The sequence below is a fragment of the Mesocricetus auratus genome, unplaced genomic scaffold (assembly GCF_017639785.1).
Source record: "Mesocricetus auratus isolate SY011 unplaced genomic scaffold, BCM_Maur_2.0 Super-Scaffold_100011, whole genome shotgun sequence".
Taxonomy (NCBI): Eukaryota; Metazoa; Chordata; class Mammalia; order Rodentia; family Cricetidae; genus Mesocricetus; species Mesocricetus auratus.
In genome coordinates, this window is record NW_024429195.1 from 61,263,554 (window position 1) to 61,280,501 (window position 16,948).

The window sequence follows — 16,948 nt, forward strand, 5'->3', positions numbered from 1 at the left end:
TATCTTATAAAAGACAATTTAACAATTAAAAAGTTAACTATATCATTTTGTCCTTCCAGTGTTCAACATTCCAAATAAGAACTTATTACCACAGGTAATGTAGAGTTTGATGCCTCTGTCTGTCACAATCTCAGTCATTATTTTCCTCTGTTAATACTGAAGACCAAACATAGGACCTTTAGGACTGGCAAGTCCTCTACAACGGCATTATGTCCCAGCTTCAGTGACTTTTTACTCTTAAAGGAGATTTCATCTTTTCTGTTCCCTTCTATAGTTTACCATCAAAGAAATAGTGAACTACATATAGAAATGTACAGAATGAATAAACCTCACTTTTTATATAATTTTTTATTTAATTTTTTAATATCTGAATATCAGAAGTATTATACAAATTGATACGCATACGCAGTTCTGGTTGCCAGATGAAACGGCACACGCCTTTAATCCTAGCATTTGAGAGGCAGATGCAGGCAGATCTCTGTGAGCTTAAGGCCAGCCTGAGCTACCTAGGAAGACGAGAACCTGTCTTCTTGAAAAAACAAAATGAAATAAACAAGCGAAACCCATGGCCCTGGTTGATCTCAGTGAGTCAAAAACAAAACAAACATCAATGTAAGAAGGGAACTTGAAGGGAAAAGAGGGGGTAGAGGCTTGATAGAGGAGTGAAGTAGAAGGTGGCTGATGAGAGTAACCAGAATGAGTTCTATACAGGTAATAAACTCTCAAGAAAAATACAACAGAAAAATGATCTTTGCCCAGCAAGATGGCTCAGTGGGTAAAAGTGCTTGCTTTTAAGTCTGAGTTCTAGCCTGAGTTCAATTCCCAGGGCACACGTTAGAAAGAATGGACTCCCCAAAAATATCCTCTGTCCTTGACATGCACGTCTGGCATGTGCAGCTATATAAATATAAACACAAAATAAAATAAACATGAAAAAAGTAACAAAAATGCTTCGTTTTAATTTCTCTTCTAGATTATTAGATCCTGGATTTAGGAAGAGAAACATGATGTAGAGAATTCACAAACTGGGTCAGCAGAACTGAGAGCATGAGCATTAGGACAGCAGTGCTAACAGGGTTTAAGTCACAAGCAGCGCTCTTACCAGCGTGGCTTACTTACTTTGAGTTCTTCTTCCATTTCAGATATCCTTCTTTCTAGAGCTCTTCGCTCCTAGATCAATTTAAGGTACCGAGAATTATTTCATTATACCCCACTATCTTTTATATTGTGAATAGTGATACTTCAGCATTAAAGATAAAACCAAGAGCAGTGAACACAAAGACGTGATGCCAGTGCTGTGTAAGGAGCTTTCCAGAACTGGGAAACAAACCAACATCTTTCCGCAAGCTCTTCCTTAAAGTTCTGTCTTTCTAGTAAGATGTTACACAACATATTCAAATTATTGTTATTTTTTAAGTTCAGATAAAACTCAGGGATGGAGTAAGCCAATATTCAAGACTAGGACTATATAGAGAAGAACACACACAGATGCAATTATACTACAGTGACAGAAGCAGAGAAGCAAGACGCCAATGTGCCTAAAACATGTGTACTTTACAATATCAAAAGGATCCCAGAGAATCTCATTTCCTCTGCTCACAAAGTTTACTGTGAATTAGTTATGCAATGCGTTTTACAACTCTAGCTATACAGATTTAGTCATTGAGTTTGATATTATGTGTAGCATTAATGCAGTGAATATAGGAGAGCAATTACAGCATTTATTTTAAACTTATTTCAAAGAGTGGCAGGCAAAGCCAACACACAATATATTATTGCAGTGTACTGTTTTATTTTCCCTTATCTGATAAGCATTTCTAGAGTGTTATGCAGAAAGCAAGCAGCAGTCATTGATGAACTGTAAAACTGGTTAGGTCATACCGCCCAGAAGATACTGACTCCTGCCGGTCACCTTTCAGATACAAACCATTGACATTTAGTTTAACAACACTGAAACCATTTCAATGACATTCTTTCCCAGATTAACAATTAATGTTAATATTTAGTAATGTAGTACAATTACTGTAAATGTCAACGTGCTTAGAGCAGGTGCTTTTAAAAAAGGGACGGAGGCCCACTTATGACTTATAAGTACCATGTTAGATCCATGTAATATCAACGTGCTTAAAATTATTCACATGTTACTTTATAATAGACTTTCCCTCTAGCTAAGAACACAATCATGAAAAATTCACATAAACCACAAAACAGCAAATACAGCTTCATATTTGATCTTTACAACTTTGTGGAATATATATGTACATACGTACACACACACACACACACAATTCTGGACTGACAGGTAATATTCCCATGAACCTCAATTTTACTAGGTGTCTTCAAGATTTTAACTCATTATGGGGCAATACTAGACCACTATTCCCAACTGCCTGATCCTATTAGCCCAAAGAAACTGTTAATTCTTAAACTGAAAACCATAGATGTAAACTGTTTAGTACAGTGTCTGCCTTCTACACAGAAAATGCCAAATAAGTGCTAGCATTAATCTGTAATGTTAATTACACTGTAATCACTAAAGTCTATTAAATAGGAGCATACCGGCTACTTTGTAACTTATCTGCATTTGACGATCACAAACAAGGTCAGGTGAGAAGAACAGAATATAAAGGTCTGTGTATCACTAGGACAGGCATGAAATTAGCAATTACCTATACTTGACAATATCATTGAAGATTTTACTTTCTTCTTATGCTAAAATTTGTGTAATTATAAGTACTGCCTTCGTAAGAAATGTTCTTCAAAAGTGTTGTGAAATATAAACTTTATTCTATTCCACTATGTTTTCTGTATCAATTACTTATACAGGCATAAGAACTGATCTTAGTAGTTCTAGATGTCTTAGGGATAAAATTCAGTATTACATAAGATATATAGCAGTATTAACAATATGCAATAATACCAAATTTAATAAAATAAATGACTCTAAACTTTTAGCAATTACTAGTTACAGCAATCTTTACAAATGCCTCCAAATACTAATTTTTAAAATTTGGTGAAATCATAATAAAAGAATTACTGTACAGAACAACTCACAGACACTATCATACTGTACTTTATTTTATTCTGTACCCTTCTTATGTTTTTGGCAAAAAGTCAAATTGGCATTAACAAAAAATGTTGGAAGCTAGGCAAGGTAGTGCACACCTTTAATCCCAGCATTTGGGAGGCAAAGGCAGGCAGATCTCAGTGAGTTTGAGGTCAGCCTGGTATACACATCAAGTTTTAGAACAGCCAGAGTTACTACACAGAGAAACCCTGTCCTGAAAAACCAAAAAGTTGGAAAAGAAAAATGCTTCCACATCAGTTGTTTCTGATTATTTATTTTTTGAGTCAACAATGATCATAGTAACCACAATGCATGTTCTCCTCTAAACCTTGTAAGTCTAACTACTGCTCAGAATTCTATAGGTATTCTTTCTACATCTGGATCATTGGTACATTCTCAAGTTTTTAGACTAAACTTATAGATGTACTCCTATGGCCATGTTCATATTCCTGAGCAATAATGTAACTAGAGAGAAATATAAGTAAAATACCACAACTAATGAATATATTGGGGGGGGGAAGAAAATGATACAAGGGTTTTCTGTATCAACATTTCTTCTTGCTGGCAATATCCTAGTGCAGTCTAAACAAACCCTACCACTGCCTATCAGAACAATACAAGGGGAGGACATGATTCAGTAAGATGGACACTTACCCTCTTTTCCATCTCTAACAGTGACCTATCAGCAAATCTTTCTTGTCTCTGTAAAAGGGAAATTAAAAAAGTATATGTAAATCAGTAATGACGAGGGAATACACTGTAACTTTCCTTGGTAGATGTTACAAAAAGTAACAATTTTCAGGTGGCATAATACAATTCAGGTGGTATAATAGGCAAATTCCAGAAAAGAAATAAAAATAAAAGCAGGGTATATGTTGAAAGGATAAAGAAAAGTGATGTTTAAGAATGGAATGGTCTTCATAGCTCTCGGTTTATGTGTCTTCATTTTTTTCCTTAGCAGTTCCAGTGAGGGTGAAAGTGAGCAACTACAACAGCATGAAAAACATCCTAGCCTTCCCTCAGATGCTCGCTTCCTTCTTGACCCATCAGCACCCTGCTTATTAACAGGTCCAATGGCTTTGTATGAAGCAGGCAGACAGTGCCTCAGCAGGACACTCAAAGACTCACTTGTCTGGCTACAGAAGAGAATCATGGTTGCAGAAAAATACCTTTCTTCGCTTTTAGACCTAGCCCTAAGCACACATTCTTCTACAAGTTGTGCAGTGCCGTATACATAGGACCATGTCCATCCAGCAAGTAACATTAGCAGGCAGATCTGTTCTGGATAGTAACTGACTACTATCAAGTCTCCTCCACAGAGTTTGAGTAAGAGAGATTAATCTCAACTGACCCAACAGGAAAAATTAGGTGATAAACAACATAGAGAAAAGGAGGGGCACAGAAAAGCCAGTTCAGCAGAGGACACACAGCTTAACTGATTCACAATATAACAGAGTCACACCAGGTGAACAGTAAATGGTAACTTCACTGAGAAAACACGACCAATCCCTAGAGAAAAACCACATTCGGTGTACTTGTTATGTGCTCCAAGGCCTGGCCAGTTACCTTGCAACCTGGAGCGCTTGCCAGTTATTTCGAGCTGTGCTATGAAGCATGCTCTTGTCTGCCTTACTTTTCTATTTATCTTCACAACAGACTGCATGTGTTTAACCCTCTACAGTTCACCTGACTCTGGTATCCACACATCATCTGTTGTGAGTAGACAAGTACTTCCTAATACAGCAGCAGTTAGAAATGAGAGGTGAAGAGACCTGCTAATAAGAGCTCAACATGGAAAATGAACTTTCAGAAAGAAGCATGTAGCATCATTCAGAGGTGAACAGTTCTTTCAAGTTGAACTTTAACAGCTGGTAAACAAGTGTTTTCTTAAGTTAGTGCAGCCCACAAAGCACTCTGTAAGATTTCAAATATGAAGCTCCTTACTTTGATCGATTTTTTGTTTTCTTGTTTGTTTGAAATGATAGGGGGAGGAAATATATCTATTTCTATTTCTCAATAGTGAGAGACAATTCCAAGTTTCAGATACAAAATTCTGAGCTTTGGCATCACTAATATGTTCCAAAGAAAGAAGCTAGTTATAAAGAGTAAACATTATCATCCTTCAGCACTATTATAACAAGAATGTTTTAACAAGTACTGTATGTTGTGTGTTTTGTGTGAGTGTGTGTGTGTGTGTGTGTGTGATTGTGTGAGGGAGGGAGGGATGGAGGGAGGGAAGAAGGGAGGCAGGCAGGCAGGTAGACATGGGTATAGAACCTGGGGTTGGAGTTACAGGCAACTGTGAGACAACTGGATATTAAGAACTGAATGAACTTGAGTCCTCTAGATTAGCAGGAAGCATTAAATTGCTGAGCCAGGCCCTCAAATCACTTTCATTTGAACAACAAAAAAATTTTTCTTTAAATTAAAAACAAAAACAAGAAAACCCAACTTTATATATAGGGCTGTTTTCCCTACATGTATGTCTGTGTACCATGTGTCCGAGGTGCCCATGGAGATCAGAAGAGGACATCAGATGACCTGGGACTGAAGTTATAGACCATTGTGAGCTACCAAATCGATGCTGGGAATCAAACCTGAGCCCTTGGGAAGAGCAACTAGTGCTCTTAACCACTGACCCTCTCTCCATTTGGGAGGCTGAAGATGTAGCTCAGCCTTGAATATGCAAACTTTAGGGCTCAACTTTCTTCATCACAAAAGACCCTGGAATTCTTTCCATATGACTATACTTCTGTATTTTTATATTCCAAAAATCAATATTTAGTTAACTGTTAATTATGTTGATTCCCTTTTATTACTAAATAAAGCATTAAAGTTAACCAAACATATGTTCAGAAATAATACCACAGAAAAAATAGATGCATACTCTTAGATATACTAAGTCATTTCTGCTATCTTGAGACTAACAAAGAAAAGGTACAAACCTGGGTAGCCTTTTCCAACTGCAACTTCAGATCTGTTAGTTCCATATTTGTATCGTGTAGCTGTGCCTTCAGCTTTTCATTTTCAGCTAAAATTTGTTCATAAAGCTAGAAAAGTTAAGGAAGAAGAGATTACTTTCATGACTCTTCTAGAGAGATCTCAATGACTAAAATGTTAAAGTAGAAAAATTTATATTATACACTGACAATATATTTTAATTATTTAAATTGATACAGGTCACTTAGAAGTAACTTGCAAGTTTGAGGTCAGTCTAAACACTAAGGTTCTGTCTAAAGAACAGATGGAAAGATGAGGAAACAAAATATATCTGTATAAATATGCACACTTCCTACCTTCTGACTGGCCCTTTCCAGCTCATTCCAGCAATAGACAGAGACAACAAATATAAACCCCGGGGACTTTTCTTTTCTAAGACATGGTTATTTACATGTTATACCACTAGCTGTAAGAAACTAATAATAAAATAAGGCATTTCAAATACTGATTTCAGCTGCGTGTGGTGGTACAAGCCTTTAATCCCTGTACTTGGAGGCAGAGCAGGTAGATCTCTGTGAGTTTAAAGGCAGACTGGTCTACAGAGTGAGTTCCAAGACAGCCAGGGATACTACACAACAAAACTCCCTCAAAAAATCAAAACCAAAACAAAACAAACCCAATTTCTTTATAAACAAGCTTTACAGAATAGTATTAAAATAATAGACACACACACATATTAAAGTAACACACACACACAAAACTAAATAGCCTTAATACCTTTTTGAAGTCAGCAGAGTCATCCTTTTCTAGCCTGCTACTATAAGGTTTTCTTTCTTCTAAGTAACTATATGAACCAGAGCGACCCAGCAAAGAATCATACCGATCACTTGATGACGTGGAACTGCTGTCATACCTGCAAAAGATGAGTTGAAAACAAACCTTTATTATAGGCTTCCACAAATTATGTTAGTACACATTTAGTCTAGAGCACCTTGATAATCCCAAACAGTAAGTAATAAATAGTCTCTTTAAGTTGTTATCAATTTTTGTGATACATGAAAACAGGAAGTTATTCTGAATTTCTGTAACTAAAAGTCCAATCTAGTTTCATATTATGGCAAATTATTTAAGGTTTTACATGACCTTTTCAGATTTTATCATCACACTTTATAACATGATTCATTATAGTCCAACCTATACTTTTCTTCGTGATATATAGTAGTGTTTAAAATTACTAGCATCGGGCCGGGTGTTGGTGGCGCACGCCTTTAATCCCAGCACTCGGGAGGCAGAGGCAGGTGGATCGCTGTGAGTTTGAGGCCAGCCTGGTCTACAAAGTGAGTTCCAGGACAGCCTCCAAAGCCACAGAGAAACCCTGTCTCGAAAAAAAACAAAAAAAAAAAAAAAACCAAAACAAAACAAAAAAAAATTACTAGCATCTTAGATTTGATGAAATTATGGGATGGGGAAGTCCTTTTGTCTATATGCTTGTCTGATTGGTTGATAAATAGAGCACTGTTGGCCAATAGGGAAGCAAGATACGTGGGGCTAGAAGTCAAGGAGGATTCTGGGAAATGTAGTCAATAGTAGGGAGTTGCCATGTGATCCCAGGAAAAGAGGATGTTTCAGGCTGTGTTCTCTGTAAAAGAAGACCTTATTAAAAAAAAATATATATATACATATTAGTAATTATGGGTTAATAATTAAGTCAGAGCTAGCCATTAAGAGACCATACCAAAAGGCCAACAGCTTTATAATTAATATAGTGCCCTTTGTGTTCATTTGTGACTGATGCGGCTCTGGGACCAGGCTGGTGGGAAGAATGCATGTTACAATAATGAATTAATTTCCTAAGTGTGAAATAATGGGGTTTGTCTTAAACAGGAAGAGTGTGTTCTCAGCAACTGAATTCCTTTGTTATTGGTTATGAGTTTGTGTTTCATTTTCTGATAAGCATTATCGCTTTACATTTCAGTTCAATAGAATCACCAGTTATAAAATTTATTCTTAGTTTCACAAGGACTCTGGTCCACAGCTGTGCTAAGGGAAATGAATCCAGATTAGAATCCAGGATTGAGTGATTTTTGAGCTAGATGGTGAGAAAAAAAATCTCCATTCATCCATTTTCTTTCTTTTTTTATTTTTCCAAGACAGGGTCTCTCTGTGTAGCTCTGGCTGTCCTGGAACTCACTCTGTATAACATGCTGACCTCGAACCCACAGAGACCCTCCTGCCTTTGTCTCCCAAGTGTTGGGATTAAAGGCATGTGCCATCACCGCCTGCCATCTTAATTAATTTTTAAACGATTATGTATTTTAAGGACTTGTCTACTTTGTATGTGTGACACAGCACGCATGATCTGTGAGAGGAAACTTGAGAGAGCTGGCTCTCCCATTCCACTGCATGGGTCCTGCACAGAGAAACAGGGTGTCAGGGTTGGCAGCAAGCACTTCACTTGCTGCCTAAGGTCTTCTACAACTTTTCAGATTTTTATTGTTCACTTAATTCTATAAATCTACAAAATTCATAAGTATCCAGCAACACATTCTTTATCAAAGGTAAAAATGAGAAAAAATTATCAGGAAAAAAATTAAACATACCTAGAAACAGAATCCGTCTAGAAAGTAAAAACAAAAAACAAAATGCGTATTAAATTTTATTCTGTTATTCAACTATTAATTGAAATTGAGGAAGAAAATATAATGTAACAATGATTTTCATTCTATTAAACAAACTTATTCATTCTTACACTGTAGAGAAATTGTAAAATATAGAATCACTGTATTTTTACATGTACCAATCCATACAATTTCATTTTGAAACATTTTCTGTTGAATTCCTGCAACCCTGAGATTACACTGTTTTTTAAATAGAAGAAAAGTAAAAAGGACTAAGAAAAACACCATTACTTATTATCACCCAGCAGGAGGAAGTACCATAGGAAATTTACTGTGACATCTCAGTTCCTACTTTACCCACCCTCGCTTTTGCAGACAGGTGGACATCATGTTTTCTGTAGAATAGTATACATAATGCTTATTTAAAACCCTACCAACAGCTGTATATTCCTTCAGGATTTAGCAATTAACCTATAGAAATATGATTATTTCCAGCACTCTACACTGAAGTTCCCATAACTCTTCTTATCATGATATGGCTAATAGGATAAACAATCATCAATTGGGATGAATATAACATTTTCTGGGGGTGGTATTTAGTTCCCCCCTTCTACTATCAATTGATTTTTATTTCTGTAAAATAACTACTCAGAATTGGGTTGTTAAGACTCTTGAGTTTGGATATTTGTAACTTTTAAATGTTCTAAAATTACTGTGTTCCTTCAGAACAGTTTAGTCTTTTTCAGACTAACAATGGTTTACTAATACTAAAATCTGTTCAAATTTCCTTTGCAAAATTCACTTTTCCCTTGCTCCTAGTACTTAATATGCTTATAAAACTGAAGACTTTAGTTTTATAGAAATTTAAGAATTTTAAGAAGATTTAGAAGGCTATTAAATTCTAGAAACAGACAACTAAAACACATACATGACACATTTATCAGCAGTTTTGTTCACTGACTCTAACAGTCAGAAATCAATCAAATTCTTTCTAAATGATTTTAAATCAAAACTTAAATGATTTAAATTGTATGTAATACTTAGTGTTACATATATTCACAATGCTATGAAAGCTACACAAACCCCTACCTCACTCTTCCTATTCAACCCCCAGTCCTGGTGAACACAACTTGACTTTCTGTTTTTTGAGTCTGAATAAGGGGAACCATAGAGTATCTGTTTTTCTGTGTCTTGCTTACTTCATTTAGTATGTTCTTGCTCCCTATTTAAAAATTTTCCAAGATAAAAATACCCTTTACAACTTTTTAATTAATAAATTCACATAAATGTCTACAGTATATAAACTTCTATGCTTTCCCACCTACTCATCCAATCCCCAGACAAAGCTGTTAATTATTCTGTAATATAACACCCATACAAATATACAAGTAATAGGAACTTATGCACATACATTTAGTCTCTCTTTTTTCAATGTTTTCTTTTTCAAGCAATGTTTTAATGTATACCCTATAGAGTTATCTTTACATACTTCATTTACATCCTTGGGAATATAAATCTAGAAGTGGAAATATAAACTTAAAAACCTGGACATTTTCTTAAGGCTTCTGATACATATCTTAATTAAAATTTTAGGATGATGAAGATGATATTGATGCTATATGTGTATGGGGTACATACTTGAGGACAACCCTTAGGAGTTGGTTCTTTCCTTCTGCCATGTAGGCTCTAAGGATCAAACTTAGGTCACCAGGTCCATATGGCAAGCAAGTTTACCTGCTGAACTTCTCAAGTCAGTACTAATTTACTCATTGTGCTGGCTATCCACCAACTTACCTCAAGATCAAAAGTACCTTGAGTCAAAATAGGTATACTGGGACCTAGAAGCAATGTCCACAGTTACCTAGAACATGCGAATAGAGCATTTAAATACCTTGTTATTCTGGACAGCCAACAGGGGAGGCATAAAAATAGCCAAGTAAAGCTGCAACTGGACCGATGGGGGCGGGGCAGGCTTTTCAAAAGACCCTTGATTATGTGGTGCGACTAAGGAATGATTAGAAGAAAACTCCTTTGGAGAATCAATTCTAAAAATGTGTAAAGAAAGGCAGAGGCATGTTTTCTTTAGATCACAACTTTGCCAACTTCAGGAATGAAACCTGAGCCTATGACTTCTAGATTCCTGCCACTTCTGAGTACCTTTCAGATAGTTTCTTTTGACCAGTATACATTTACATTTCTTTAGTTTTACCTTTTTGTTCCTTCCTTTTTCACTTGTTCAACTCTGAAGTTTAAGTTAAAATAAACCGTACCCACATACAGTTGCTGTAACTCTCCTTCTGTCACTTCTAAAACATTCTCCATGTCCTTCTCAGCTCACCCAAATCTGAATCAGTCATTACTCACACTGCCAGCAGCGGGCAGATTAGCATGCAATAACTATTGTGAATGAATGCAAAAAGTTGAGCATGGTTAAAAGGCAACTTGAAAGAGTGTGCAGAATGAGCTAATGGCATTTACCTGGGTCTCCTTCTTATTGGAACCATCTTCTGTATCCGACTGCCGCTCTTGCTCATTTTCATCACTCTAAAGCACATTGTCAAACCAAGTTATAAAAACAGACACAGATGCTGAACATTTGCTACTTTTCATTTTTTTCAATTTAAGATAACTCTGTGTAGATATACCATGAAACTTTTATGTATGTTCAAGCTTTTCACTATTAAAAATTTTAAAGGAAACAAAATACATTTGCTTTTCCCCGTATTTTTTCCTTATCATTTATACATTATTTCCCAATTTTAAAAACTAAGGTATTTTATTTTTAATAGTTTTTGCCTGTAGCTCAGAAACTAAAAGTTATACTTCTGACAGAGAACTGCTTTAAGAAAAAGGTTCATAATTTCCCAAACAGGGTTTCTCTGTGTAGCTTTGAAGCCTGTCCTGGAACTCACTCTAGACCAGGCTGGCTTCGAACTCAGAGACCCGCTTGCCTCTGCCTCCTGAGTGCTGGGATTAAAGGAGTGCACCACCACAGCCTGGCGCCTTCTGCTTTTTCAATGGAGTAATGTATAAAATTTAGAGATTCATTTTTTATAGCCAGGAAAGTAAATGTATTGCTACATATAACAGCATAGATATACTTCAAAAACAGAATACAGTTGTACTCAAATGTGCTTACCAGTTGACATTAAAAAGTGACGATGATAAACACTGAGAGTGTATGGGGACTTTGTATAGCTATGTTTATGCCGTCATGAAGCTATATATTTATTAATTATGTTTCTGGATAAAGATCACACTTTAATAAAAAGGTTTTATGGACTGAGGTTGTATCTCACTGCCAAAAAATGCTTGTTGCTCCAATTTGACCCTCAGTTTTGTGAAGCAATTACTAAAAAAATGTTAAAAGCAGAAAAAATATCGAGAGGCTACATTTACCAGGTTATCTATGTGTGTCTGACTGTTTCTAAAGCATTTAAAATGTAAAGATGGACTAATGACTTAAAACATATATGCTCTCAGGGACGTAGCAGCTCTGAAGAAGCACTGGGAAGGTTAAGTGTATTGTACGGTCAAGGGTTTCTAACAGGCTCTCACATCTTGTGTCCAAAAGGAAACTCCAGTAGACCGCCTTTTCTCTCTAGGTCTCCGTCGCTCTCTGATTGATTTAGATTGTGATTTATCTTCACCTTCTTTTTCCTCTTCTTTCTTCTCTCCCTCTATTATGGATTACATAACCCGCATGATTACATTTCATCTTGACAATGTCTTTACAAGCATACGACAAAACAATTCTAGGGCTGGCTAGATGGTTCAGTGGGTAAATACAGTTGCTGCCAAGCCAAGGGCCCACATGGTGGAAGGGGAGAACAAAGTCTGACAACCTGTCTCTGACCCCCACAGGTGAGCCACCAAACTTACCCTCATACATCTGTCCTTTCCCAGCACATACAAAATTAACAAATGTAAAAACAGCCACACCCCAATTCTAAGTTAGCTTCTTAGGTGAAGTCTACATTTCTCCAATTAAAAATAATTTTTGCCTCCATCAGTACGCGTGTGTATTTGATACAAGCATGCATTTCAATCTCCCATTAAGGCACATTTTTTTTTGGTCATGAGAACAAATTATCTCTACTTTCTTACTGTTCAAACTGGAAACATTTCCTAAAGACACAATATTTGCAAGTAGAAAACCAGGGGCTGATGGGAAGAGCAGGCTCCAGTTACTAACATGAGAGGAAAAAGCAGACGATGATGGGGCAGACGGTGGGAAACCCGCATCAGCTGCTTTCTACTGTCTTACCACTGCAGTCACTTCATCTCCATCCTAAGGGCAAACTCTTTCTTCTGAAAAATACATCTATCTTTCATTAAAAGCAACTCATATGAACATGACTGCTGTTTCCTCCCTGCAAATGGCTTCCGTACTACAAGACTACAGGGGCCTTTGAACACACGGAACACGACTGCTCGCACTGTCTCTGTTCAATCAGTCTGAGATGGTCTTTCTGAGAGCACTGTTAAGGACGGAAGCCTCCTCAAAGGACGACTGGAGAGAAAAAGTGATTTCTTACCTCTTTCATTGTCTTTCGTTAATCCCCGGGAGTAGGCAGAAGTTATACCTACAAGACTGTTGGGCCTGCTTAGCTGACTTGAAGCATAGAGTGAACTGCTGACAGTAGACAGTGAAGAGGATGGCGGAGTGGTGGAACTGGAGGTTGATACTGGTCTGTAACGTGTGTAAGTCTGTGAAACATTGAAGATGAACCCATTGGAAACAGTAGACATAAGACACAACGCTGACTTCAAAGAACAAGTACCAGTCTCATCATGCCGAAGCCACTCAGACTCTGGCCCAACTCTTCCACGTATCTCACCCAGCTTATTAGGCCATACATCTCAGCAGAACACCTAAGATCACTCATGACACTTGACGCCCACACCATCACCTACCTCATCGTATGATCTGGAATACTTTTGCTTATATTCATCTTCTCTAGATGTTTCTGACTCCTTCTTTTCTTCTTGCTTCTCTTTATCCTGTTTTTCTTTTTCCTCCTTTTCTTTCTCTTCATTTTCTTGTTCTCTGGTTCTTGTGGAACGACTTCTTCCTATTGTTTTCTCAGCTTCCTGAAGATCAGTCAGGGTTACGCCCTGTATACCAGAAAGGCATAAATAGTGAGACACATTAAAGGTCATTAAAAAATTTCACAAGCTGATAAATCAAATATGAGTGTAATTTTAATATAGAAAATTACACTCTTACAAATAGCAATAATGACAGGAATTGGGAAAGTTGTGACTATAGATAAGAAACAGTCTATCTTTATAAACTAACAAAATACTAAGAAAATGGAAAAAATCTATATTTCAGAAGAAGAGCCAATCCATACAATATACTATTTATATAATACACTACGTGGATTCATTTTCACACATTAAATTTGATATTTGATAAAGTCTTCAATAAGTAAGTACTGTTTTCAGGTTAGACCATTGAAAACAAGCTAAATGATAAAAATAGCTTTTAAGACCAAGCAAACGTAATGCTTCGAAAGGCAAGTAATTGTAAGGTTCAAAGGGTGGAGTTCCTCAACTGTAGGGAAGATATCTATCATAATCAGAACAATGAGTAGGAAGTAAGACAGTAACTACCCTGAGAGATACTGTTCTTGTACTTGCTATTTCCTATACTGAACACCAGGCCTATTCTCCATTCCTCCACCTCCACATATTCATAAGACTTTAATAATTATAAGGCATCATATGCCGGAGAGTGGTGCAAGCCTTTAATCTCAGCACTTGTGAGGCAGAGACAGGAGGGTCTCTGAGTTCAAGGCCAGCCTGGTCTACAAAGTGAGTTTCAGGACAGTCAGGGCTACACAGAGAAACCCTGTTTTGAAGACAAAACAAAACTAAGCCATCATGCAATTAATTCATTTAACACTTATGAATACTCTGTACCAGAAACCAAATTGGGAACAGAGGATTAACAACAATGCTCAAAGAGACAAAGGACTAATTAGAAGTAATGTGATACCAAAAGTGTAACCTTATAGACAAAGGTTAGGAAAGGATAACTACAACAACCTTTATCTTTTTTGATTATTCATATAGCAAAGTGAAAATATAAGGGCATGTATTAATTATCTACGTGTTCTTTATATCATACACATTAAATATACCTGTGTTGACCTTCTAGACTGTCTTGCTTGTCTAGATCTTGCTTTTCTTTGGGATTCAGACTCTTCGTCCCTAACAGGAGTGAGGTATGACCTACAGTAATAAATAAAACTTGTTAGAGATTCAGTATTTATGAAAAGAAATAGTCATCGATGTTTGTGATTAAAACAAGCAAGCATAGTGTTTAGTGAGTTGAAAAAAATCTTTAGAAAATGCACCTACATTTCATTAATGCAATATAACTTTAATTTTTATTTTATGTGTATGCTTTCATGTATGTCTGTACTACTTGCCTGCCTGATGCCCACAAAAGCCAATGGATTCCCTGGGAGTAGATTACAGATGGCTATCCTATCAACAGTCATGTGGGTGCTGGCAACCCAATCCCGGTCCTCTAGAAGAACAAGTTCTCCCAACCCTGAGTAAGCTCTTCAGGCCATGATCATTTCTTTCTAGACAAGAACTAGTTATACTCAATATAGCATGCTGACTTCTTCCTTGTTATATTTAATGGTACAGGTTAATTTAACTAGAGAATAGACAATTATGTCTTGCTCTATTGGAAGAAACATTTCATAGCAAAGGGCCAGTTCACAGATATGGAGAGGGTGAATCTAACCTCCACTGTGAAACAACTCATTCTATGTTACTTTTCTAGGGCTCCACAAATCTATTTAGTAGTATGTATGACTTAAAGTCTCTACTGCAAATGTCAGACAATTGTATTGAGATGGGGACACTCTTTATTCCTGTTATTTAATTATTTACAAATCATATTCTTTAGTTTTGTTTTGAAGACCATTTTTCTGTGTGGCCCTGGCTGTCCTGGAACTTGCTCTGTAGACAAGACTGGCCGTGAACTTACAGAGATCCACCTGTCTCTGCCTTCTGGGTGCTGGGACTAAAGGTATGGGCCACCACTGCTCAGCTACAAATTATATTTTTGTTCACATTTTGAACAAGGACTAAATAATCTGCAAAGGAGATGAAGAGTTGTCTCTGGTAATCAACACTACTTAGGGAAGTTCAATCATGAACACTGTCACTGAACTCACATCTTTCCGGAAACGTTCTCTATCTTCTATGGAGATTTGAGTTCATTCCACCTGCTCTGCTCTCCAAAGCCTAGTTAATAGCTGAGTTAACCTTCTTTATTCAAATACAACTTTTAAAAGGATTTTCGTCATTCTAGTCTGTAACTGGATGATGTCCATGAAAGCACAGGAAGCTCCCAGGCTGACTATGACTTTCATGCGGCTTCTATTTCTTCTACGGCTCCTTCAAAACTCCAGATTCAGAGAATCTAGGAGGTCACATACTCAACCTCCTTACTCTTTTTTTTCTTTTCTTTTTTACCTCTTACCATCTGTATTCACAACAGTTTTCACCTTGACACTGCTGAAATCCTGGAGATATTTGTCTGCTGTCACAGCAACACTGTCTGCCTTAAGGAGTATTTCTCCTGTGACTGAGGCATCTCACACAACAGTTCCTTCTTACTGAATCAATCTCACCAAAATACTCCTTCTGACCTAAATTGTTTAAAACTACACAACTTTAGTGTGTACTTCTAAAAGTGGAGACAGGAAAAAAATCAATAAACAAGACATTTTGTCTATCAACTTTTCCTTACATGAAGTTTTCTTACAGTCTTAATTAGAATCTATTAGACATGGTTTCCTCAGTATCACTGTAAAGTGAACGATGTATAAATAAGTGCATTTGGAACCTGATATCCCTTCATCCACTATGTCACACTATGTTGATATGGCTCATTCTACCACTGTCTTAAAATGCTCCTTCTATCAATGACCAATTTTCCTGGTTTTTACTCACGTGTAACAGATACTTCCAATTTTTCCATTAACAATTACACAGAATTTTCTGTCAAGGGGTTTGAAAGAATGAACAGAAAACTCAATAATTCTGGTATTAAAATCTAAAAGCATTCTGCTGTATCATAAGGGTTTATACATGTAAAGAATTGCAATGTAGTAAAGAAAGTAACATGTATTTACCAAAATTACTTAAATAAAGAAGCCCCCCCCCCATGTATGTGACATCTACTGAATGTCACTCTTCCTCAGTCTGGAAAATACAGCGCTCTCTCTCTCTGCATTTATTTTTGCACATGTGGGCTCTTTGTGGATTCTACCAGATAAAAAGATGGAATCTT

The 16,948-nt window shown here is 36.7% G+C and overlaps 1 protein-coding gene across 5 annotated transcripts in view; it reads right to left on the reverse strand.

Annotated features, from left to right (window-relative positions):
• Positions 1-16,948, reverse strand: part of Ppp1r12a (protein phosphatase 1 regulatory subunit 12A) — a 109,131-nt gene that overhangs the window by 4,299 nt on the left and 87,884 nt on the right. For 4 of the 5 annotated variants that reach the window (XM_040754934.1, XM_040754932.1, XM_040754935.1 and 1 more), the window contains 10 exons: positions 14,775-14,865; positions 13,543-13,743; positions 13,164-13,335; positions 12,184-12,305; positions 11,104-11,169; positions 8,608-8,624; positions 6,785-6,920; positions 6,013-6,117; positions 3,722-3,769; positions 1,120-1,170 (listed from right to left, as the gene is read on the reverse strand). In XM_040754934.1, coding sequence (XP_040610868.1) covers positions 1,120-1,170; positions 3,722-3,769; positions 6,013-6,117; positions 6,785-6,920; positions 8,608-8,624; positions 11,104-11,169; positions 12,184-12,305; positions 13,164-13,335; positions 13,543-13,743; positions 14,775-14,865 — 1,009 coding nt within the window. Of the gene's footprint in view, positions 1-1,119; positions 1,171-1,881; positions 1,913-3,721; positions 3,770-6,012; positions 6,118-6,784; positions 6,921-8,607; positions 8,625-11,103; positions 11,170-12,183; positions 12,306-13,163; positions 13,336-13,542; positions 13,744-14,774; positions 14,866-16,948 lie in introns of all 5 variants that reach the window. The other variant, XM_040754933.1, reaches the window with a different exon arrangement.